At 30.6% G+C, this 26,371-nt stretch overlaps 1 protein-coding gene, 1 long non-coding RNA gene, 2 other non-coding genes and 2 pseudogenes across 4 annotated transcripts; 3 read left to right on the top strand and 3 right to left on the bottom strand.

The window, feature by feature from the left end:
- Positions 1 to 1,029: 1,029 nt before the first annotated feature.
- Positions 1,030 to 2,095, bottom strand: LOC145581825 (uncharacterized). Its single transcript, XR_014099690.1, has 2 exons — positions 1,606 to 2,095; positions 1,030 to 1,154 (listed from the first exon to the last, which is right to left on the bottom strand). It is a non-coding gene; the product is annotated as an uncharacterized LOC145581825 (long non-coding RNA).
- A 4,172-nt stretch (positions 2,096 to 6,267) lies between these two features.
- LOC145581824 (receptor-like protein EIX2) lies at positions 6,268 to 9,760 on the top strand (annotated as a pseudogene).
- Positions 9,761 to 10,457: 697 nt separating this feature from the next.
- Positions 10,458 to 10,528, top strand: TRNAG-GCC (transfer RNA glycine (anticodon GCC)). Its single transcript has one exon. It is a non-coding gene; the product is annotated as a tRNA-Gly (tRNA).
- A 5-nt stretch (positions 10,529 to 10,533) lies between these two features.
- LOC145583672 (small nucleolar RNA snoR114) lies at positions 10,534 to 10,625 on the top strand. Its single transcript, XR_014100275.1, has one exon. It is a non-coding gene; the product is annotated as a small nucleolar RNA snoR114 (small nucleolar RNA).
- Positions 10,626 to 15,250: 4,625 nt separating this feature from the next.
- LOC145580748 (polygalacturonase pseudogene) lies at positions 15,251 to 16,932 on the bottom strand (annotated as a pseudogene).
- Positions 16,933 to 20,782: 3,850 nt separating this feature from the next.
- On the bottom strand, positions 20,783 to 25,197 carry LOC145581823 (GDSL esterase/lipase At4g16230-like). Its single transcript, XM_081638852.1, has 5 exons — positions 24,942 to 25,197; positions 23,349 to 23,479; positions 22,952 to 23,194; positions 21,123 to 21,378; positions 20,783 to 21,012 (listed from the first exon to the last, which is right to left on the bottom strand). Exons 1-5 carry the CDS (start codon positions 25,195 to 25,197, stop codon positions 20,783 to 20,785), a joined length of 1,116 nt encoding a protein of 371 aa, XP_081494978.1.
- Between the last annotated feature and the right edge of the window lie 1,174 nt (positions 25,198 to 26,371).

The following is a 26,371-nucleotide window of genomic DNA, read 5'->3' as shown; positions in this document are numbered from 1 at the left end:
ATATTGGGTAGCCGGGTACCCAACCGATTTCGGGTCCAAAAAATTGGGAATTTGAATTGAAACCGGTTGCAACCGGTTCCTAAATTTATTACCCGAAATTAGAACCACCAGGTCCTACCCGAAATTAGAACCACCGGGTCCAATTCTAGATCCGAACCCACCGGTTCCTAACTGGTTTCAGTTCCAATTCTGGGTACCTAGAATTTTTGCTCACCTCTAGGCTTGGTTGCTAGAACTGTCTGTTATTATTTTGACATCAGGCTTGGTAAAACTGTCGAAGAAGCCAATGTCCAAGAACAATGTTTTTTTCATCATTAATATCTATAATCATATAACTAATATATAAAGCTAAACTTTTAGCCAGTCCACGAGACAGCGACACTTGGCATTCCAATTTTTCGCCAAGTGTTGTGCCATGTTGGAAATACTTAGATAGATTTCATAAGATAAATTAATTAGTTTAGATTTCTATTTTCAACCAAATTTGGATAGAATTTTAAAATAAAATTGTAAGTTAAGAGTTTTATTTTCAATAAAATACCAATATTTCATAGGTATAAATTGAATTATAAGTTTATTCAAAATATTAGATTATAACTCTATTTCATATGTATAAATTGAATTATAATTTTATTCAAAAAAATATTAAATTATAACTCTAAAAAAAATACCAATATTCACTACGTGAAAAATGAAATTGGCACCGGTTCAAACCCGGCTTAAGGCACCGGTTTGAACCGGTGCCAATGTGGGGGGTGCCAATAAGAGGTTTAAAAAGGCACCGGTGCCAAAAAATCCCAAAAAAATTTAATTCACTATTTTTTGCACCGGTTAACCGGTGCCAAATTTTTTTTTTTTTTTTACTTAAAAATTAAATCTGTATTAACCAAATCTGTATTAACCAAAAGTGCCAAAATATTAATATAATCAAATCTGTTCATTATATATATATAATCAAAAAAAATTTACAGTATAGATCAAAAAAAAAATTACAACAGCTAAATCAAAATAAAAAAATTACGACATATAAATAAAAAAAATTTCAATATAAATAAAAAAAAAATTACAACTTCACAATAAAAAAAAACCCATACAACATCTAAATCAATATACTTGCATGTTGATTCTTCGATTTTAGATCTAAATCCATATACCTGCATCAATTAAAACAACCAAAATGAATCGATTAACATGATTTAGCTGCGAAAAAAATAAAAAAAAAAAGCCAGAAAATCGAAAAAAAAAAAAGAAAATTAGTTCAAAACCCCAGAAAATCGGAAAAAAAAAGAAAAGAAAATCAGTTCAAAAACCCAGAACATCAATTAAAACCCAAAAAATAAAACCCAGAAAACCAATTAAAACTCAGAAAATAAAAAAAAATGTGACAAAAAAAACCCAGAAATTTAAAAAAAATTCGAATTAAAATAAGTTTAAAAATTGATTAACCAAACTAGAAAATCGAAAATCACTTAAAAAAACAAATTAAAATCGATTAAAATAAAAAATAAAAAATAAATCGATTAAAATAAAAGAAAATTCGAAAATCAGTTAACAACCCAGAAAATAAAAAAAAATCAAATTAAAATCAAGAAATTATTTCCAAACCTTGCTCATGCATGTGTTCGTGGTGGATTAAACCAAAATGTTTTTGAAGAAACCCATAAAAAATTTCGAAGACACTCATCAAATCAATTAAACCCAAAATCAACTTCGAACAAACCCAAATCAACTTGTATTAACCCAAAATATTCAACTTCGAACAATCCCATAAAAAAAACACCCAAAAACGCATGCATTAATCCAATAATCGATTATTGTAACCGAAAATTAACCCAGAAATCGAAAAACAATGAGGAAATTGAGTTACAACATCGAAATTTGTGGTGTTGATGTTACGGTGGTGGCGGCGGCTTTGCGGTGGTGTTGTTGCGGTGGTGTTGTTGTTGTTGTTGCGGAGATGCTCGAAGAGAAAGAGAAGAGATTGGGAAGGAGAACTAGAGGAGAAAGAAGGGAGAGCAGAGGAGAGAGAAGGGAGAGGAGAGAGTAAAGAGGCGGAGTGAGATGAGAGAGAAGGATAAGTTTTTTAGAATTATAAGTAAATATAATGGCCGGCTTTTTTAAAAAAAAAATAATTAAAGGTCCGGTTCACAAAGGCACCGGTTCAAACCGGTGGCCTTTATGATTTTGACACCGGTTTGAAGTGAACCGGTGCCTTTTACTCTGGTTCAGCTTCCCACCAATTTTGTAGGCCATTTTTGGCACCGATTTGGACTGAACCGGTGCCAATTAGGGGGTGCTTTTTTGATATTTTCTACTAGTGATTATTATTATTGTTAGGTAATGTTATATGTAGCCCTAAGGGCTATATATAAGTATTAAATATACTCTTAGAAATTGTATAAAATTAGGAATTCATGACAAAAACACGCGTAAATCAGTGTTATTAGTATTTATATTTTGATGAATTCTTAACTGTTTACGATTTTCAAGTAAATTTAATGCTTATATGTAGTCCTAAGGGCTATGTATAACATTTTCCTATTATTATTAGTCATTTACATGTTTATTACATACTTCTTCCGTTTCTATTTAGTTGACACGTTCAATTTAGGCACACATGAGAGGAGAGAGAGTGAGAGAGAATGATAAATCAAGTAAGGTTCACTTAAAAAACAAGGTATAAAACTTACCCAAAAAGGAAACATGCATGTCAACAAAAAAAAATTCCTAAAAAGGAATACGTGTCAACTAAAAAAAACAGAGGTAAGTATATAGTTTAAATTGTTACAAAAGTACATCAATTCCTAAGTAATTTTGTATTAGAGATATATTTTGAAATTTGAATATAGATTTAAAATTTATCTCAAAATTTAATAAACAACCCGAGCAACGCACGGGGCACAAAACTAGTCTATATATATATATTAAAACCCATGGCAAGAATTGTAATCATGCCACATGTCATGATTCTTGCCACGTGTTGTCGTGACTTAATAAATGATGTGGGGTCATGTGACTCATGTCATATATATTAAAATCGATCATCAATGTTTCCTCACAAAAAATTTATGTTCATAAATTCTAAACTTTTAATTCAACTTATATAATCTCATTCTTTCGTTTACTCATCCATAATTCATATAGGTTATATGTACTATGTATTTAAAATATGTAACACAAAAGTATATAGCGATTTTAAAACCTCAACATTTGTTTACTTTGAAGAAAAAAATTATATATATAGCGATTTTAAAACCTCAACATTTGTTTACAAAAGTATATGATGGTAGATAAAGATTCCTGTAACAAATAAAACAAACAAATATGAAGTATTAAAGTTAGGTTATTGCATATTTCATAATAAATTTTGAAAAAATCAATAATATTTTATTAAATTATAAAACCACCAATATATTTCACTTTAATTTATTATAATTTTTTATACTTCCTCCGTTCTTTTTTTATTCCACCATAAGTGATTTCACGCTTGCCAATGCATTACTTTAGCTATCAATATCTTCGATTATACTTTTATAAAAATTATAAAAATTTAATATTTGAAAAGTAGAGTTCGATACGAATCTAACTAGATCCCACATGACTATATTTTTCCTAATGTATATATCACAAATGATGGTCAAAGAAGATTAAGTGAATAGTGTAAAAGTCCTAATGGTGCAATAAAATAAAAACGGAGGAAGTATATAAAAAATGACCCGGGGCATCGCCCGGGCCTAAAACTAGTTACATATTAAAAGCTGTACAAACAATATATTATAAAATATGTAGATGAATTTCACAATAATCACAAAACTAACGACCTGTTCACTTTACCTTATTTTTGTTGAATTAAAATTGTTTTTAGTGAATTTAAATTAATTTTGTTCAATTTAATTTTTTTTAACGAATTGAAATAATTATTACTAAATAAACATATTAATACGTATTTATTTCCTATTATATTTTTTTTGAATTTACTAAACCCACTATTATATTTTTTTTGAATTTACTAAACCCAAATGCTCCTCTCTCATAGTGCCACACTAGTTTAAGTCCCGTGCCATGCACGAGTTTTATAAAATTATTTAACAAACTATAACATTAATTTACAATTATATATTAACAAAGAATTACATTTACAAACTTCAAAAAAAAAAAAATTATTTTACCCTTTTTTATTTTATTTTTTTGGTTAATGATGCATGTAAAGGCTATTGATGCGTTAGACTTTATAAATATGAAAAAAAAATTGCGGCTATTGATTATTTAGAACCCATACTATATACCTTATCATATCCATATTTTGTTGATACAATTTTGACATACACATTTGTTTATACAAGTTTAATTAACACTTTATTTTTTTATATGTAAAAATCAAATTTTTAAAAAAGAGTGAGCTAGTCGTAGGTTTTTATTATAATATATAAGTAAACTAAGGAACATAATAAATCATCAAATACTATTATAAAAAAAAATACATTAGCATGAGATTATTATAGAAGTAAGACTTTTCCTAATAATAATATTAGCATGAGAATATTATAAAAATATTAGAGAATATTACAAAAATTACTGTAATATATACATATAAGAATATTTCATTAAGAGAGTATTACAGGCTATAAATACTTTTTTTGGAAAATTGAAAAAATAAAAAAAAACATAAAATAAAGACAAAAAATTAAAAAATAAAAAAAAAATAAAAAAGGAAAGAAAAATTGGAGGGAAAATTTTTAACTAGACATGTGTTATCACTTGTTTCGCTTTTAGTATTAAGTTATGATTATTGGTGATTAGCAAATACCTAAAAGACAATTAATAATGCCAAATTAACAGAAACCAAATTGAAATGAAATAATGAAATTAAATGCATATCATTTATATATCAATCAAACGAAGTCAATGCAATCATATTCATACCATTCTTAAACCATGATAAATTCATGCTAGAACACCAATTTTCTTATTTCATACCATTCAAAAGATGTTTCATATTTCCTCTCAAAAAAAAAAAAAAGTCCACACGTCTCTTATTCTCACAAGCTATGTTTTCAATTCCTTCCATTACACAATACAAAAAATGGCACATGTTTTGTGTGGTTTTATTTTCGTTTTTCTTTTCGGTTTTCTTTTGTTTCTTTTGGTTTGTTTTGCTCTAGTTTTCCTTTTGCTTGTGTGTGTCTTTATCTTTTTAGGGGCGCCCCTCTCTTGCACCAAATTAAAAAAAAAAAAAAAAAAAAAAGGCACATATGCTATCATCCTTAATTATATGGAATACAAGCTTATAATTAAGATAATACTGGTAACTATACTATTGAGTATATACTAAACTAATCACCAGAGGAACACTTCGCATGATTTTATGAAAAATTTTCCTCCAAATTGCTCTTCTTTTTTTTTTTTTTAAATAAAAAAAATTATTAAAAAAACTTAAAGTAAACATTATTAAATTCAAATTTAAATATCATAATAAAAAAGTGTTACATAAGTCATTTAATTTTAATCAACTCTATTTCAATTGACTATTATTATATCATACTTTATAAATCCGAGCATTTCACGGGGACAAAAACTTTATAAATCCGTGCATTTCACGGGGACAAAACTAGTTTCCAATCAAAACATCTCATTTGCCTTTTACACATATTCATTCTGTGAAAAAAAATTACTCCATAATTAGATTTTTTTTTTTTTTTTTTTTTTTTTTTTTTTTGAAATAACACCGTAATAATAAGATGGTAAGCTTTGGTTGGTTAAAAGTAAATAAAAGAAATAAATAATACGTAGTACATTGTACTAAAATAAATAAATAACACATTTTTTTTTCCTAAAAATAATGACTGAAATTTAGAAAGAGGGTTTGGGGTAATTGAAACTTTAATTTGGGTACATTAATTACATGAGTTGGATTTGTTTTACAGCTTTTATTAATTTCAATTCGTATGTACAATCATCACCAGTCAAACATGGTTTTTACTTTCTTGGCTCTCTATATGCTTTACTCATCCAAATTGATGTACGGAGTAAAAAGTAACTGACTTTAAAATTTCTTTTGAGCAAAAAATTTCTACGTCTACTCCTTAATCTTTTATTGTCATTTGCTGTAACTTTCCGTGAAGGTGTATGATAATTTTTACAGTACAATTCTAATGCTACTGTTATCATTCAGGTGATGACTAATTTAACGCTACAAAATTCTATATATGCTTAGCACATACGTATGTTTAGCACAAATATTCATTGATCTATCTAGGCAAGCTAAGCCAAAGAAAGGTGACAATGAATTCTCATAAACTCCTTTGTTGGTCTTTTCTATTTTCCTACTTTATTAGTTGTGTTGCTCATGGGATTGATACCATTAGCAGCCACCCCAACAACGTCATGTGTATTGAGAAAGAGAGAGAAGCTTTGTTGAAATTCAAAGAGGGCATTCAAGTCGATCATTGCGGGATGCTGTCTTCTTGGGGAGATGATGATGATAACAAAAACTGTTGTCAATGGCGGGGCATCCGTTGTAGCAACCGAACTGGCCATGTAATCAAGCTCGACCTTCGTGGTGTTGAGGATGATGATTATTGTTTGCAAGGTAAAGTGAGTTCTTCCCTTGCTGATTTAAAGCATTTGAGTTACTTGGATCTCAGCCTCAACAATTTCCAAAACCAACCCATCCCTAGTTTTGTTGGTTCCCTTGTGAGTTTGAAATACCTTAATTTATCCTACACTGGATTCAGTGGAGAAATTCCACACCAGCTCGGTAATCTATCCTCCTTGCTTTCTCTTGATCTTGACACTCATTTATACGTCGGTGACCTTTCTGTCAAAAACTTGTCGTGGCTCTCACATCTAAAACTGTTAAAATATATCAACTTGAGTCAGTAAAGCCATAGAGTGGATAAAAATCGTGAACAACCTCCAATTCTTAAGGGTTCTTCAGCTGGAGTCTTGTATCCTTCCCTCTAGAGTCCCATGGCCACTTTCATACAAAAACTCCACAACCACTCTTTCATATCTTAATCTTGCTATGAATGGTCTTAATGATTCATCAATATTCCAATGGCTTTTTAATTTAAGTGGTATCGATACTCATCTTTCATTTGTTGATCTTAGATACAATCAACTTGATGGTCACTTTCCAAACGCATTTGGGAAGATGCATAATCTTTCATATCTAGATCTCTCTGGTAATCAACTAGAAGGTTCCCTTCCAAATGCACTTGGAAATATGCATGCTCTTTCTTATCTGGGCCTTTCCAACAATACATTGCAAGGTCCGATTCCAGAAACAATTTCAAACTTACTATCTCTCCAAGATCTCGACCTCTCATCAAATAATTTTGAGTCCTCGCAATTTCCTAAAACACTTGGCAATTTGTGTCATTTACAAACACTCAACTTGAATGAAATTAACATCATCGATGAGCTTCCCAACATAATCCAAACACTAGCAGGTTGCGTAAACAAGTCCTTACTGTATTTAGATCTTGGTGAAAATCAAATATGGGGTTCAATTCCAGACACGATTGACACACTCTCATCATTACAACAATTATCTCTTGATAGTAACTGTTTGAATGGAACCATCAGTCCTCGTTTGGGGCAACTATCAATGCTCGACACCTTGGATCTTTCTTCCAATTCTCTGCATGATACTCTCTCCAGCATCCACTTCTCAAATCTGTCAAGATTATCGGAGTTAGACCTTTCAAACAATCCAGCACTGGTGCTCGATATTGAAGACGATTGGGTTCCTCCATTCCAGCTGGATACTATATTATTAAGTTCCTGCAGATTGGGACCGATCTTTCCAAAGTGGCTTGCAAGCCAAAAAAATTATTTCTTTCTTGATATTTCTGCCGCTGGAATTTCAGACACCATTCCCGATTTTTTCACATTGCCTTCAAACCTCTCTTATCTTAATATATCTCATAACATGATGTATGGGACACTTCCAAATTTTGAATTACCAATCACACTTCTTTATGAGAGGCTTGTAATAGATATGAGTTCTAACAATTTTGAAGGTGCAATACCAACATTTCCAACAAACCTTGCTTCACTGTACTTAAATAACAATAGGTTTTCTGATCCCGTTCTTTTTTTGTGTCCTAGAGAGCAAGTATGTCTAAAAAATCTTGATCTCTCAAATAATTTGTTGTCCGGAAAGCTTCAAGATTGCTGGATGAATTTAGACCAATTATTATTTCTCCATTTAGAGAACAATAACTTTTCTGGTAATATACCACCTTCCATTAGTTACTTGAAGCAATTAAATTCCTTGCACTTGCGCAACAATAGTTTTTCTGGAGAACTTCCAAGGTCATTAGAGGATTGCACATCCCTGGTTTATCTTGATCTTGCTCATAATTCTTTTACTGGGCATGTATTGCCAGGTATTGGGAGTACTTACAAAAACCTCAGTGTTCTTAGTCTTGGAAGCAATAATTTTGTTGGAGAAATACCTTTGAGCCTCTGTCAATTGCCCTTTCTACAAATCTTAGATCTCGCTGGCAACCAAATTAGTGGAACCATTCCAAATTGCATTCATAATCTTACAGCAATGAGAAATGCAACTGATCTAATTCCAGCATTGCAGTATTTAAAGTTTCTGATTGTATATTCATCCATGCCCATTAATGTATACACTGATGTTTCAACGGTTATGTGGAAACAAAAAGAAAGGAGCTTTGAGAAGTTTTTAGGACTAGTCAAGCTCATTGATCTTTCAAACAACAAGTTGGAAGGCAAAATTCCCACAGAAATTTCAGCTCTGCAAGGTCTAGTCTCATTGAACTTATCAAGCAACAGTTTGGTTGGAAACATCACACCGGAAATTGGACAATTGACAGCTTTAGAAGTTCTCGATTTGTCAAACAACCACCTCTCTGGTGAAATCCCTGCAAGCATCACTGCTTTGAACTCTCTCAGCAACTTGGATTTGTCAAACAACCACTTCTCTGGAGAAATTCCGAAGGGCACTCAACTTCAAGGCTTCAATGCTTCAGTATATGCTGGAAATCCTCAACTTTGTGGAGCTCCTCTCTCGAATTGCTCTTGGGATCAACCACACCACGACTCGACGAATGGAGATAATAATACTACTCCCCAGGATGACAGTGATGATGACAAGATGTTTTTCTTGGGGTTGTACGTAAGTGTTGTGATCGGATTTATCATAGGATTTTGGGGAGTTTGTGGAACATTGGTGCTCAAAAGATCTTGGAGACATGCCTTTTTTCAATTCTTTAATGACATGAAAGATATGCTCTATGTCATGGTCTCATTGAGCATTGCTAGATTTAAAAGGAGGCTTTAAACCCAGTAAGTTCTTAATCTTTTTTCTTTACTGTTTCAATTTTTTGTTGATCTTTATAGAATATTATTAACTGTATGTCCGTATCTATGATAAATTTAATATGATTGTATCGAATGTAACATTATTACAACTATGCAGCTGGCTGAGACTCGGAGCTAGAGGAATCGACTTATTTTGCTCCCGGCCTACCTTAGTACCTTACACAAGCTTCTCCAGATAGCACAAATCAAGTCCTCTGTTCAGATTCTTGTTTTAGATGCTTTTAGCATTGCTAGGAAGTTTGAGTTCTGTACTTTCTCGTTCTGTCATAGATTATGTAATAGTGCTGCACAATTCATTGCTAAGTCCTCTCTCGCTTACAATGAACTGAGATGTTAGTCATGTAATCCTTGCTGACAAGCTAAGGAGAGTTTATCTTAATAAAATCTGTCCTGTTTTATCGAATTTTGAGGTGTCTTTGGCACTCTACATTCTTGAAGATAAGCTTTATTTCAGTTCGTGGATGATATCATGTACAAAAGTTATGTGACAATTACTATATAAATGCTCATATCAGGTTGCAGAGAAAATCCCAACTATAACATCTAATCACATTAGAGACTTTCTATGGAGTTTGATCGAATTTGAGTTTGGGTTGAAAAATAGGTACCCGTTTTTGTGCTCATGCATCGACTTGTTTTACTGAGAAGAATAACAAAAAATTTGCAATTTTATTTTATACTTGCTAATGCTTATTTTAGTCATTAATAAATTATAACAGCTTGATATAATGAATTTTATAAGTTGTGGCAAAGTCAAGTATCCAAGACCATATTTATCTCGTCAACAAAAAAAATATATACATAGTATATTTCTTATAAATCATCCAATATAGCAAAATAAGCGCACAAATCAAAAGTCAAAATACCTACTACCTCCGTTAACTATTATTTGCAACAAAGGGGTATTATTTGTGAGATATAAAATATTCCTTTGTTGCAAATAATAGTTAACGGAGGTAGTACATAAAGTAACAAAGGGAACAATACATATTTCATTATTTCGCATACAAATACAATTACATTAAAGTAAAGATTCTTAAATGGTTTGAAAAAATTAATATATTATTCAATAATATATTGAGTAACAATGTTAACATGAAGCACCAGTGGTCTAGTGGTAGAATAGTACCCTGCCACGGTACAGACCCGGGTTCGATTCCCGGCTGGTGCAAATTAAAGCTGTGAAGAATTCTGCGCATACTGTGGCACTTAAGGGTCCGCCACTATCTTCTGATCTACCAGAAGAAGCTAAATGTGCATCTGAGCTTAACATTTTTGGGTATAGGAAGATTATAGGTAGGTAATAAGCATTTAATCAACAGCCGTATAGGTGAGTAGTGGATATTCACTCGGGTGGTGGACTAGGTGTGAATATACTTGGACATATATAGATGTTGGATATATACCCTTTATATATGATAATATTTTTTTTTGGCCATGTATAGGTAAAGATGGTTCTGGACCGTGTCGGGTCGTGCCTTGTGCCAGGCCCACGTGCTTTGGGGTTAGTTAGGCCCGGCCCACGAGCTTCATGTCGTGTTGTGCCTAGGGCTGTACAGAGTGCGGTTTGGACCGCACCAAACCGCAATTTTGCGGTTTGAAGCGGTTTTGCGGTTTGAAAATTGTGGTGCGGTTTTTTTAAAATGACCAAATCGCGATTTGCGGTTTCCAAAATTATTGAGATCAAACCGCACCGCAAACTGCACTTTAATGCGGTTTGCGATTTTTATACTATATTTTCATTAAAATTATACAAAAGAACTAAGATATATGAGCTAATTTTTGACTATTAGTTAATTAAAGGTTAATAAAAAGAATTTAATAATTAAATTATCAATTAATAATTATAATATAAAATAAAAGTTTTATTTTAAAAAGAATAATTATAATTTTAATGAAATACGGTTAAACCGCACCGCATTATACCACATCTTGCAGTGCGGTTTTTTTAAAAGTGCGGTTTGGTGCGGTTTGAAAAAAATTACAAACCGCACTTTTGCGGTTTAGTGAGGTTTATGGTCCAAACCGCACCGCGAACACCCCTAGATGTGCCATGCCGACGCATATTCTTAGGTGCACACTCATGTACCTAGCAAATAGGTGTAACAACAGTATGAACATTAGCTTTTCAGAAAGTGAACATTAGCTTTCTTCTCCTCTATTTTTCTCCTTCGCATAAAAATCGGTCGCAAATTTCATATTTTGCTACCGCTTTAATGACGGTCGCATAAAAACGGTCGCAATTTGACCGAATTTTAGTAGTGAACACCACTAACCGACGCCTTGAACACTACTAACCGACGCCTTGAAGAGGAGATAGAGAAAGCAGATAACAGGGAGAAGAGGAAGGATAGCGAAGAAGAGGAAGGAGAGAGAAGAAGAGAAGAGGCGCAACAGGGACGTCAGGGAGAAGAGGAAGGTAAGAGAAAAAGAAGGAGAAGAGGAGAGAGAAAGAGAAGGAGGAGAAAAGGAGAGGAGGAAAGAGAATGGGGAACACTTTAAATTAGGGTTTTGGTTTCTTTAATGATTTTTTTAAAAATTATATTTCGACGGATTTATATTCCGTCGGAAATTTCCGACGAAATTGTTCGAAAATTTTGAATTTTCCGACGGAATTATGTGTCCGTCGGAACCCGTCCGTCAGAAATAGGTTGTTTTCTAATAGTGATATGAGGTAAACAAAAAGTTAAACCTGAACGCCCGAACCATTCACTAACTATAAAACACATTCGAACATATATAATCTATACTAATATATTAAAAGGCGTTCCTAAGAATGTCTGCGTGTCACGTAAACCCTCCTCACTACGCCACGTCATCTACTCAACTATTTATATGCCACGTGACTCTCCTTCCATTTGTTTTTCATTCCATGTCATGCACTCTTCATAATTTAAAAAAAGTTCTCCATAAGAATTGAACCCACAACCTTTAATTCTAACATTAAGTATTTTACCACCAAGCTATATAGCATAATTTGAAGTTGCCTTCGCCCTAGACGTGAAAGGTTTGATAAATCTGAGAGTTTGGTCCCAAATCTCTATTTAAATTATTTAATTTAATTGTTTGATTTATTATTTTCCTTGAAGTTACTAACGTGTGTATTTTGTTATTAGAAAGAGGTACGAGACATCCAAATAAGTATTTTAATTGTTTAATTGATATTATGATATAGAAATCATGTCTAGGTTGTTATGTTGATTCCAAGTATCATGTTTAGGATGTTTCCCTAGTATCATGTTAGGATGCTTTTCTTAGTATGATGTTAAGGATAAAGATTAAGTTTCTACTATCAATTATGATTTTTAGGATTCCTATTTTTTTTTTTTTTCTAATAGCATGTTAGTATCATGTTAGGATTAAAGCTTTGATTTTTATTGTTTAGTGACATGCTAGGGTTTGTTATTAATCTTGTTAGATCATGCCTAGGATCTTGCTATTATTATGCTTTAACATGATTATTTTAATTATGATTATTATTATTATGATTGTTAATATTATGTTGCTTGATGTTTATTATTATTTTTATTGCTTGATCACACCTTTTATGCATGTTTAAAGGGAATTGGTACTTGTAATCACGCTTAATAAGATAATTAATAATCTTGTTTAAGGTTAATATGATTATAATTCAAGTGATCGCCAATAATAGATTTGTTTGTGCATTAATATTCAACCAACATAGATAAACAGGTTTAGGGTAAACCTATTGATTGCATGTTAGCCAGAAAGCGCACATGAATACAAAAAGAATAAAGTAGAGGTCTATTATTAAGGCAGGTTCTTTCTCTTTTAGGTTGGATTTGTACCTTCATCCCCGAACTTTCAGTCTTGGTTCCAGACCTATTGGAGTTAACAATCTCTTGGATCGTTAAGGGGTGTAACCTTCACCCTGTGAACGGTTTACAAGTTCCTAAAACTTGTTGGCGACTCTTTTGCTCTAGCTTCCTTCACTTTGACGCCACCATACTTAAGTGCGTGTATGATCACAGTAGGGTTCAAGTTTGGGATAATGCTTGAAATATTCCCTACAGGCACAATTGTGTTAAAAATCCGATTTACTATTTTTTTTACTTAAGTTTATATTTTTGTCAATGTAATCCACTTCTCTGTATATATTATGGAAAGACATATCAAATCTCTTATTTATATATTATTTTGCTATCTTTTTATTTATGTATAAGATTTGTCAAATCTTTTCTATATGTATTATTTTTCTATCTTTTTATTTATGTATAAGATTTGTAAACTAAAGATTATTTAAAAAAAAAAAACAACTAAAGGATACACCAGACAATGACACGTGTCATTGCTGGTGTGTCTTTTAGTATATATTATTATATTATTATTATTATTATTATTATTATTGATTGATTGTGGTTGGTGGAAGAATAAAACAGGATAGATAGGAGGGGAGAGAATTTTATTTTGATTTTTTTGATGGAGGAGGGGAGAGAATGTAACAATATTAAAATATGATAATTAGGGGTAAGAGAAAAAAATATTAGTATAATATTGTAAAAGGTTTCCTAAAAAAAATAGGGAGCAAGTAATAAAATAAGACCGTAAAAGGATAGTTGAGCAAGTAATATAATGTGAAAGCAGAAAGGAGTAATATTAATTTTATACAGGTATAAGGTTAAAATAGTATATTAACATGTGTGCCAACTGCCAAATTTGATTTTTAATTATTTAGGAATGGTGGGAGGCTAGGAGCATCAGATTTTAACTCATTTAAATTGAATTTTTGACTTTCTAATATCATATTTTAAGGTTCCAGTATCAAATTTTGAGATTTTTGTGTCAAAAAAAAAAAAAAAAAAAAAAAATTTTGAGATTTTAATATATGTGAATTTTTTTTTTGAAAAATTTGATTTTTACAACCACTAAAAAGCACTACCTTCACTTTTGTTACATATTTAAAATTTTATTTTACTATTAATAAAAACATATAAATTAAAAAAAATTAAAAATATGTGGCTCTCTAAAAATTCGGAAGAAAACTCCTTTAATATATATCTATATTTTTTTTTTCAAGTTTTATGGTGATACAACGTATAATTTATGCATGTTTATCTACTTTGGTAATTTAATTTACTGGTACTCAAAACGGTATCCGAATAAATAACATACAAAAAAAAAAAAAAAATACTACTCCACACTAGATCAAAAGAGAATAATCTAGGTATGAAGAGAAAATTAGAGTAGAGAAATGTAAAACGTAAGTAGACAATTCTAGAACTAACTAGTACATGCAAAAATAGTGGAGTAATGAACCGATCCGACATCTATAAATACATGATATGTGTACCAAAGTTTGGGGGTTAAGAGAGAAAATCATTCTTCAAAAAATAATGTAAAACATTATATTTAAGCTTGAGTTTAAATTTTAAAAGCAACCATAACGTATAATGTATATCAACCTGTTTTTCACACTATATATATAAAAAAAAAATTAAAAAAAAATTTATTGACTATATAAATTAATCCAAAAAAAATACCAAAAATTATAAATAAATTAAACTACTAGATTACTCAAAACAACTTTTATGTTGGACATTCCCAAAAGTTGATCTCTCACAATTGCTATAAAAAGAAGAAGCTTGTTTGTTCTTGTGAGTCAAATTTATATTCTTCAACTTTATGCCCGAACAACAATGCATTGGGTTACAATCAAACTTCTTGCTGATGACCCATGAATATCATCATATGTCACGTCACTTATTTTCACCCCGAAAACATATTCACAAAATAAAGATAAGAAAAATCGTTAAAAGATTTTACAAATATTTGAAATAAAAACTCGAATTTTTAATAAAAATACAATTTAATATACCTCTCTTGGACAATTCTGGTTATTGGGGCAATATTTTTGGTCAATAATGATTGGATTTCAAGCATTTTCCATCGTGACATGTTGAAATACAACCTTGCTTACAAATCCATCACTTGGCCTTCCCCGTGACTTGATTCTCACTCCATTCTCCGTATTAGTGAAAGTCGACCTTTGTACTGTGACATTGCACACTTTTGGCTCATGTAAAGTTTTTCCCAAACTCCCAATACTTATGCCATGACCAGGACCACAAGCAATATGTTGAATCCACAAATTTTTAGTTCCCGGGCCAATTGAGATACAATCATCACCGGTAGCAATTGATGAACTCAATTTTGTAACATCAATTGACGATTGTACGTGAATGTCATCAGTATTTGGGCTATGACCTGAAGCAAAAATCGTAACCCCTTGCACTTTCACGTTTCGACAACCATCGATAACAATATGATACAATTGACTATCGAGTGACGTTATACCATTTATTTCAACGTTTTGGGAATTAGAAAACCTAGCTAGATTCTGCGATTTAATAAAAAAAATGTTAATTATAAATGTTAATTAAGAATTAAACACATATATTTCATTATTTTTGAAATTTAGGAAATTTAAAAACTTAAATTGTTAGATATTAAATACGAATACTCATTCAATTGTCAATTAATAAATATATTAAAATGATTATAATATATAATAGATTTTAATCTATCAAATAACTTAATTGGTGTAGCCATACGATTGAGATCAAATAACATATACAGTTCCCTCAATGTAAAACTTACAATCTAACAATAAATTTTAATAACTATTTTTAAATTAACAATGAATTTTTCTAAAATATTATATGGAGTAATGAATTTATTATAAAAGACCCTATAATTAATTATTATAAGAGGGCCTATTAGCCAGATACCTATTTTTAAAAAGCATTTGACAATATGTATATTACTATATATTTAATCTTAATTTTATCAAAAATTGGTTTAATTTACTTGCTGTTAACCGGATTTCTTAAAACGTCGTACATTACTCTCTATGGTTACTATGTATGTCACAAATTATGTTAAAAACTTGTTTTTTTTCTCTCTTAAATTTATAGTTGTTAATATTTATTTGTAGAAGGATACATCAAATCTTTTATTTTATCTATTTTTTAAATACTTGAAATTCAAATTACTTTCTTAGAACTTTTTAACGTATAATTAATAATTAAATAAAAATAAATAATATTATTGTTGTAATAAGTAGTACATAACATTATGACATAATTATGTTAAAATATAATATGAAAGCAGAAAGGAGTAATATTAAATTTTTACAAGTATAAGGTCAAAATATATTAACATATATGCCAACTGCCAAATTTGATTTTTAATTATTTAGGAATTGTGGGAGTCTGGGAGCATCAGATTTTAACTCTTTTACTACCTCCGTTACATATTATTTGCAACAATTTGACATAAATTAAAGAGGAAAAATGTCTAATCGTTGCAGATAATATGAAACGGAGGTAGTAAATTGAATTTTTGACTTTCTAATATCATATTTTAAGGTTCCAGTATCAAATTTTGAGATTTTTGTGTAAAAAAAAAAAAATTGAAATTTTAATATATGTCATTTTTTTTTTGAAAAATTTGATTTGTGTAAAAAAAATGAAACGAAGAAAATGGTTTGATGGTTGAGTTGTGAATAAGGTTTACTCTTGGATCTGGTTCGAATCCTACATCTGACAATTGCATAGGTGTTTTTTTTTTCTTTTATTGTTTTCTGATTACTCTAATGTTCAACAGACTTTTTAATTTTTTTTCTCCTCCTACTCCTTCCGTCCCTAAATTACATTCCTCTTTGGAAATTTACACGGGAATTAAGGAGGGAAGAATAAGACAAATAACAATAATTGGATAATGCAATGGGAAGTACAAAGATAGAGTAGTTATTACTCATGACATGTCATCAATCCTTTGCAAAAAAAAAGGACCAATCACATGCTCCTAATTGAAAATTTTTAACCAATCATATTCATTGTAATTTGGCACAAGGATTATGAGTGAGATTAGGTAAGGATGAGTGAGAAAGCATTAAATATAAAACAGAAAAAGAGAGTTGATTTACTAAAAAAACTTACTTAAAATAGAAAGGAAGAATGTAATTTTGGAATACCCAAAATAGAAAGGAGGAATGTAATTTAGGGACGGAGGGAATACTTTTTATTGTTTTCTGATTACTCTAATGTTCAACAGCCTCTTTTTTTCCCCTATTTCTTAACTATTTTCATTTAACTATTCAATCAAGTACTAGTATACTACTTTGTCAATTGTGATTATTAATGAGTTACTTCATAGTTCATACAGTATGATTAAATACTATCTACTATTGGTTTTTTTTTTTTTATTATTTTTTAAATGTTTTTAATTAATAGATTACCATTTATTAATTAGGAAAAATTGCCCGCAATAATCCGACCTTTTGCCCGTCCGCTGAAAATAATCCCACCTTTGGATTATTTTTTAATAATCCCACCTTTACCCCTAATCCGCTTCCAATGGTCCCAGGTGACCAGTTACCTGTTAAAAAGGTAATTTTTTTTTTTTGGGTGTGAAATACACGTGTCACTATACAATTTGACCAAAAATTTTAATAAAAAAATGAAAAAAAAATCCACCAGCCACCCCTCCACCAGCCCCAGCACCCCTAAGCCACACCACTTCAACCACCACCATCCCCACCTGAACGCAACCCACCAAACCGAAACGCCACTCCCAACCGACGCCGACCGGAACCAACCAACCCCAAAACTCTTTCGAAACCCACCAACCCCATGCCCATTCGAAACCCCACCCAAACCCAAAGCCACCACTACCACGAAACCAGACCCAGCCAACACCGCCACGGCGCCACCAAACCAAACCCGAAACCAGATGTTGAACCCACCAAACCCGAAACACCGAACAAGACCCCAACCAAGCCGATGTTAAGGGACGGGGAGGGGGTTGGGATCGGGATGGGGAAGGGGTTTTCGAGGGTAGGGGGATGCCGGAATTCGGGAAAGGGGGAGGTCGACTCGGCCAGAGGGGGCAGGGGATGTCGGAAAATCCGAAATTGGGGACGGGGAGGGGGTTGGAATCGGGATGGGGATGCCAAAATTCGGGAAAGGGGGAGGTTTCCGCGCCGGGATTGGTGGCTGGGGAGGTCGGCGGGCTGGGATAGGTGGCAGGGGAGGTGATTTGGCTGGTGGGTGGTTTTATTATTAATTAATTGTTTTTTTTTTCTTTTTTTTTAATTTTATTATTTGGACTAATCGGGTGTCGACACGTGTCAAGTGACTTGCTACAACAAGTTAAGTTACCGGTTGGGCCATTTAAAAAGATCGGGGGGTAAAGGTGGGATTATTAAAAAATAATCCAAAGGTGGGATTATTTTCAGCGGACGGCCCAAAGGTGGGATTATTCCGGGAAATTTTTCCTATTAATTATGTGTAAATAACTTTAAAATTTTTATTTATATATACATAGTACATTTGTAATAATAAGATTGATTACATAAAGTTGTGTTTATTTATTTTTTTAATGTAATCCAAGTTTATTTTTTTCGAATGTAATCCAAATCCCTCCATATATATTTATCATCAAATTGTTTAAAGACTAATTATTTACTATTATGATAAGGTAATAGATTTTTATTTATCAATTATTGGATTACATAACTTGGAATTGGGTTTACAAACAAATATTTATTCATTTGTCGGATAATTTTCTTAAAATACGATGAACATTGTTACTCCTCTTTTGCCATATAGGAATACTTGTTGTATACGATTTCAAATAAATATTAAACAATTTATGTGAATTTTCTTTTTCCTTGAAATTTTTGTCGAAACATTGAACCTCCGAAATTTGTCCCCTCGAATTAGAAATCCTGGCTCCGCCACTGCCCACATACATATAATATTTTTACAAAATGTGATTCTAATATCAAATGTTTATAAAAGAAATTGTTATTATTATTATTTATTTATTTGAAAGAATTGTTATAATTATTAGAAATTATTAATTAATAATATTATTAAATATTAATTCTTAATATTTTAAATTATTAAATATTAATAATGATAACTATTATTAATAATTATTATTATTATGATTAATAAAAATTAATTATTTGTCAAAAAAAAATATTAATTATTATTAATATTAATAATTATTATAATTATTCAAAATAATAAATTATTATCATCAATACAATATTAATTATTATTATTATTGAATATTAATTATTATTATTATTGTAATTATTATTTGAAAATAGAGCAGTGTAGAGCAGAGCAGATTTCTTTTGAGCAGAGCAGAGTAGAGAAGAGCAGATTTGATTTGAGCAGAGCATGCAGAGCAGCTCTAAAGAACGGGGTCTTAGTCTGACATTGTAAAAATCACTAGAAATTCCCGTCTAAAAAAATATCACTAGAAATTTCTATGTTTATATATTTTTTTCTACTGTTTCTAGAAGGATTTAAAAATGTGTTGAGCTTTTAGGCTACCTTCTATGCACTTTTATTATTATTATTATTATTATTATTATTATTATTATTATTATTATTATTATTATTATTATTATATGACATATTCGTAATAAAGTTTTAAATGTATCCATAACGTTGTGTTACATCAAGATCAAATGTAAAATGATTTTGTAGTTTTGTATGCTTATTTTTATAACTGGCTTAATATTTACAAAGTACTTCCTCCGTTCTTTTTTACTTGACCCACTTTGACTTTTACACTATTCACCACCCCTCCTTTGACCGTGTTTTGTGAATAATATGTAACGAAAAGCATATTTATGTTGGATCACTTTGACCGTGTTTTGTGAATTCGTCTCAATAAGTACTATCATAATATATAACTTTTATATTTTTTTAATTATGGAGAATTAATGTTATTTTGTGTTAAAGTTTTGCATTGACAAGCGTGATAAAAGAAACATGTCAAGTAAAAAAGAACAGAGGAAGTAGTAAATAGCAAGGTCGATAAACATACATGCATCAACCAAGTCGTCACCAAGAGGAAGTAACACTTATAATTCAATATTAACGAATTAACATATAGAATGGATTACACAAGTACATAATTTGTATAACAAATTTACATTTGAATTTCCCTATCTAGTTACAAAAACTACCCTTCAAGTGTTTTTGTTTCACAAAGTTCTTTCAACAGTAATATGATAAGCTAATTTAACAATTAGCTTAACATTGGAGATGCTCTAATTGGCTTTATTTACGAAGTAGTTTATTACCAAGTTTGATAAACAATTAAACATACATAAATCAACCAAGTCGTCACCAAGAGCACTTATAATTCAATAACGAATTAGCATATCAAATGGATTACACAGGTATGTAATTTGATTGCATAAGAAATTTAATTTACATTTGAATAGCCCTGTCTAATTACAAAACTACCCTTCAAGTGCCCTAATTGAAAACAAGTGTACACATTTTAAACTTTCACTTCCTTTGTTTCACAAATTCTTTCAACAGTAAGACGGTACGTAAGCATGGTGTACATATTGTATGAATAAGTGCAATGAATATCAAGAGTTAAGTAATTGACGAACATTAATAGGTGAAATATAACTAATATTCCCATCAATCAAACGTTTGGCAACAATCATATTAATGGCCTCAGTTGGATGAAATGGATCCCAAAATGCATACTTTGATCTATCATTGCAAACACTAGCACTTGGATTACAGAGAAGTAAACCTCTAGATTTATCCCAAGGATTATTCGAGCAACATGGTGAATTTACATTCTCAAAACCTGTCACATTTTCATTTTGTAACAAACATTAGCAATATTTCACATGTACAAATTAAAGATAAAATTGTCCAACTTTAGTTTTCAATTTACCAGATAATCTAAAAACGTACCATAAGACTGGTAATGATAGATGACCTCATTAAAAATGCCGTAAGCGTCTCCATAAACGAACTTAGATCCCTTAAGATTGTTGTTTAGCTCTGTAAGAAGGCTCTTTAATTTGACATTGTATGATTGAGCTAGTTCATTAGGGTACGCAGCACATTGATTTCCTGAACATAGATTTACGTTTCTCTCGTAAGGTATGCAACCAACTTCTCCAACATTTGTCACTAATAATTTCCTAGCACCCATATTATAAAGTCTCTGTTCAAAATCACATGAATTAACATTAGCTCGTACAAAAGTAGCATTTAAGTGATGATCTATATAAAAATTGTCATAATAATAAACTAGACTAGTCTCGTGCGAGGATGCTTTTACAGTAGTCGTTTGAAAAATGACTACCATATTATTTTAATGATATACAAATATGATTGGTTTATTTTTTCACCTTATTTTCACAATTAGTCTTATTATATCTACAATGCAAATATATTTTTTGAATTTTTTAATCCAACATAAAATAAATATTTTTCGAGAAACTATAAACTAAGAATAAAAATTACATAAATGAAACTAAAAATTTGATCAATCAAAAAATTGTTGATAATACTATTTTATACCTAAAATAAAGTAATATAATTAATTAGTTGGAAAAAATATGTTAATTATGAACTATATAATCATTAAAACATTATGGTAGTCATAATTCAGATGACTACTATACAATTTTCACTCGTGCGATGCACGATTTTAACAAATAAAAATTTCTAAAATTGTTTATTTTTCATACCATAATTTAAAAAAAAAAAAAAAAAAAAAAATCTTCAAAACAAACATCAAATATGGTTTTAAAAAAAGGGTAATGTTATATGTAGCCATAAGGGTTATATATCAGCATTAAATATACTCTTGGAAATTGTATAAAATTAGGAATTTATGAGAAAAACACTCGTAAATCAGTGTTATTAATGTTTATATTTTGATGATTTCTTAACTTTTTACGATTTTCAAGTGTAAATTTAATGCTTATACGTAGCCCTAAGGGCTATGTATAACATTTTCCTAAAAAAAACATCAAATACTTTTTTAAAATTTTTAATTTTAAAGTAGAGCTCATATAAAAAAATGAATGATAAAAGGAGTACATGAGAAAGAAAAATTAAAGTATTATTGTTATAGAGAATAGACCACTTTTCGGAAATTGAAACTAATAATAATATAGCTTACCAAAATTGAATTAAATAAAATAAAATTCAGTAAATGATGACATCATAAATACTTTTGGAGGGAAATTTTTTAATACCAACCTAACTTGTGTCTACTTTTAGGATAGGATGATGTCAGCGGTTGCTATTTTAGTATTAGTTATAGATAGATTTAAATTGGTACTTCTTTTAAAGAAAACATTGTAGAACCATCATTGAAGAGGGGTTAGTTTCTAATTACTCGTTACAAAGGTCCGGTTCTATTCACCTTATTTCCAGATAAGTTCATATAAGGGTTAATAAGTTCATAAAAGGGTTAATAAGTTCAGATAAGATAAGTTTAGGAAAAATAAGTTCAGATAAGTTGTAATAAGGGTTAATCAGGGCTACCCAAGTTCAATTTATAACTTAAATAAATTATAATAACGGCTAATAATAAGTTCAGATTAGTTCAGATAAACTCAACTAAGTTAAGATAAGTTAAAATAAAATCAGATAATTAAGTTCAGATAAGTAAAAATCAGGTGAATAGAAATATAGAATGCACCCTAAGATTACTTTACTACTTTAAATTTGACTTAATGTGTGTCCTAAATAATGATAGATAAGGTTATTGCAGAATGTCTTACCGTAAGTTGTAGTCTAAATTTAGATACCATGGTATCTATGAATGCTTCAGGCGTCATCGACAGATGGCCTTTGATAATATCCGGAACTAAGTAATTAGCGAGGAAATCATTGGCGCCAATTACAATTGAAAAGAAGGCTTTATTCATTAGCTCTTCTGTTGCTGCTTCTCCTATTTGAGTGATGATATCTTGCTTTGTGTTTGCAAAATAATCTAGTTGCGCATCAAAATTTATCCTCCCAACCTAGCATACGTGACATGGTTACACATTAGTACATATATTCTTCTTATTTTAAAATTATATAATTGAAACGTCCATTTTTATGTTACAATGTATGAAAAAAAATTGTCGCATTTTTTAAAGTAATTCTCGGGTAAAAAAAAAAGGGTGGTCTTACAAAACTGGAGCCAGTCTCGTTGAGAATGCCTGAACCACCAGAAGCATAATTGACCCCTTTTAAAATCACACTCCCTGTTGTTGTTGGTGCCAAGTATGGTGGGCTTTGTCCAAATTTACCTAGTGTTTGGGCTAAATCCAGCATAAAATAAAATATAAAAAATTATGTCAAAAATAAACGACACTAGTAAAAATAAATGTACAAGATTTCATATTATAAATATAAATGGACAAATAGTTAAATGTTTTACCATATGTTTACCATATTTATTTACTAGGCCAGTACATGTAATATACTGATGTTTTTTTGAAATTTTATTGTAGTCGTTTGAAATATGACTACCATAATAATGTTTAAATGATTATATAGTTCATAATTGAAAGATTTTTTTCCAAATAATTAATTATATTACTTTATTAATGTAATTAAATAGTATTATCAACGTATTTTTTATTTATCAAATTTTTAATTTCATTTATGTAAATTTTATTCTTATTTCATAGTTTCTCAAAAAAAATTTATTTTATGTTGGATTAAAAGTTTTGAAATTTATATTCAGAAAAACTTATATGAACCTGGTTCACAATAATATTATTGTGGACCCGAAGTTACACATGTGCGTAACTGGTTTTGTATTGAACATAGTGACCCTAATATTAAATATAGTAACCTTAATTTTAACATAGTAACCTTTAATAAAATATGTGTTATTTTTAGTATTGTTGCAAAACCTGAAGTATGATGTTATGATCCTAATTTTAACCTACTGACCTATATTATTCATATTGACCCGTATTTTAAAATTTTCATTTAAAATTTTTTATCGCTTATGACCTTTATAAAAACAATCATTTTTATTTTAACATAATGACCATTATTTTAACATAGTGACCTTTTTTTTTTTTTAATTAATAAAGTGACCATAGTATCTTTATTATAAGTGGTCCACAATAAATTAGTGTGAACCAGGTCTATTAAAGAGTTTAGCATTTATATTTACATTATAGATAATTAAGACTAATTGTGGCCATTTTATAACATAAAATAATAAACCGATAATATTTTTCAAATGACCTGCTATACAAGTACATCATTCGTCAAGATTGAGCCTATTCATTTTTTCAATAAACTCGGGAAAACAAGGGATCGGATTCATGGTAGTAAAAAAAATAATAATTAAAAAGATGTTTTTATTTTTTTATGTCAATGATGAATATAAGTCTCCGTCAAAAAAACAAATGATGAATATAAGTCAGAGATTGAGCCTAATTCTATTCATTTTTTCATTAAACTCGCGAAACAAAGGGGTTCATGAAATTTTTTTTTGTACATATCAATGATTATTAATGTAAGTCTGAGATTGAGCCTTACCTTATTCATTTTTTCTATAAACTCGCAAAAAAAAAGGGGTTTATGAAAAAAAAAAATGTGTGTATGTATCAATGATTAATGATATAAGTCGGAGATTGAGCCTTACCCTACTCATTTCTCCAATAAACTCGTGAAGACAAGAGGTTTTTGGAGAATAAGACGGTCTTAAAATCGAAGGAACACGATATAAGAACGGAAGAAATTGTACAATGTAAAACTTACCTAGAATGTCAACAATGGTTCGTCCATTGGTAAATCTTCCCGTCGGTCCTCCATAATCGATACCATAAGGCACATTATTCGCCTTAGAAAGGGACACAATATAGTTGTTGTTTCCTACATCCACGTTTGAATCTCCAAACACAAAATTTGCTATTTCTTCTTCTGCTCCATGACTTTTGCAATTGGTAAGCATACTTAAGGAAATAATAAGAATCAAGAAAATGAGTGTTATTTGTTTATTTTGAAAAATACCCATTTTCTTAAACTTTAAATAATGAGTAAATTGAATATAATTGGGAAAAAAAAAGTTTTTGTAACTAATATGAAATATTTAAGTTTTATAATTGAACAAGTAATGATAAGAAAATTTTCAGACAATTATATAGAGAAAAATTAGGAAGAGATAAAAGCATCATATATCCATTCCTAAGCTGCCATTTAATTATTAACAGATTATTCTGATTAGCTAAAATATCCTATAATTAAAACTTGTATATTTATATCATATATTAGTGTATATATTGTTGTACATATATGTTGTAAACTTGTAATTAGGGATGTTAGTGGGACGGGTCAAGTAGGAGACCCGCCCCATCCCCGCCCCAGTGGGGCGGGGATGGGTCTCGGTTTGGCGGATGGTGGGGCGGGGATGGGGATGGGGATAAAAACCATACCCGCCATGGGTGATGGGGCGGGGGTGGATTTTAAGTTGTACCCGCCCCATCCCCGCCCCGCCCCACCCGCCTTACTTCATACCCGCCCCATTCCCACCTCATACCCACATCTATATATCTTTTAAAGTAAAATTACATACTTTTATACTATTTATAAAATAATTACGTGAAATACAATATTAATTATAATACTTTGTATGACACTTATATTATAACACAAAAATGTGTGTAGAATGTTTTATTTTATAATTCGTATTAATTATGTAAGATTGTTTATTTGAGATACAGAGATTAGGTGGATCTTGGATGGGGATTAGGCGGGTCTTTGGTGGGGATAAGGTGGGGATGGATATCCAAGTGGGGGGTGGGGCGGGGATGGTTTTGGAGTTGTACCCGGTGGGGCGGGGATGGGGATGAAAATTGGACCCGCCGCGGGGATGGGGATGGGGATGGGGATGAAAATATTAGGTGGGGATGGGGATGGGAAGGCCAACATCCGCCCCGCCCCGCCCCATTGACATCCCTACTTGTAATGTCCTCGGATAGACTATAATATCAACTCCCAAGCTGCCATTTAGTTATATGTCTTACTATAACATTGTTTTTTTTTTTTTTTTTCTTTTGGAATAAAAAAAAAAAATTGTATAAACATTCCAAGCAATCTTCTTGCAGTCTTTATTTGGTTACTGAATTTTCCAAACTAAAAAACCAGAATTTCCAGCTATATTTCAAAAATAAATAAAAGGTTACCCTTTC

This window comes from Chenopodium album, chromosome 15 (genome assembly GCF_948465745.1).
Source record: "Chenopodium album chromosome 15, dcCheAlbu1.1, whole genome shotgun sequence".
In the NCBI taxonomy this organism is placed as follows: Eukaryota; Viridiplantae; Streptophyta; class Magnoliopsida; order Caryophyllales; family Amaranthaceae; genus Chenopodium; species Chenopodium album.
Note: the sequence above shows the minus strand (reverse complement) of the source record. Positions and strands in the feature narration are given on the sequence as shown.

Bases quoted from the DNA above. Each gene is read 5' to 3' on its own strand.
- LOC145581823 (XM_081638852.1), bottom strand. From the start codon at position 25,197: ATGGGTATTTTTCAAAATAAACAAATAACACTCATTTTCTTGATTCTT. The intron at 23,480-24,941 runs GTAAGTTTTACA...TGCTGGATTTAG, and splicing joins AACCATTGTTGACATTCTAG to CCCAAACACTAGGTAAATTT. The intron at 21,379-22,951 runs GTAAGACATTCT...GATTTTGAACAG, and splicing joins AATTTAGACTACAACTTACG to AGACTTTATAATATGGGTGC.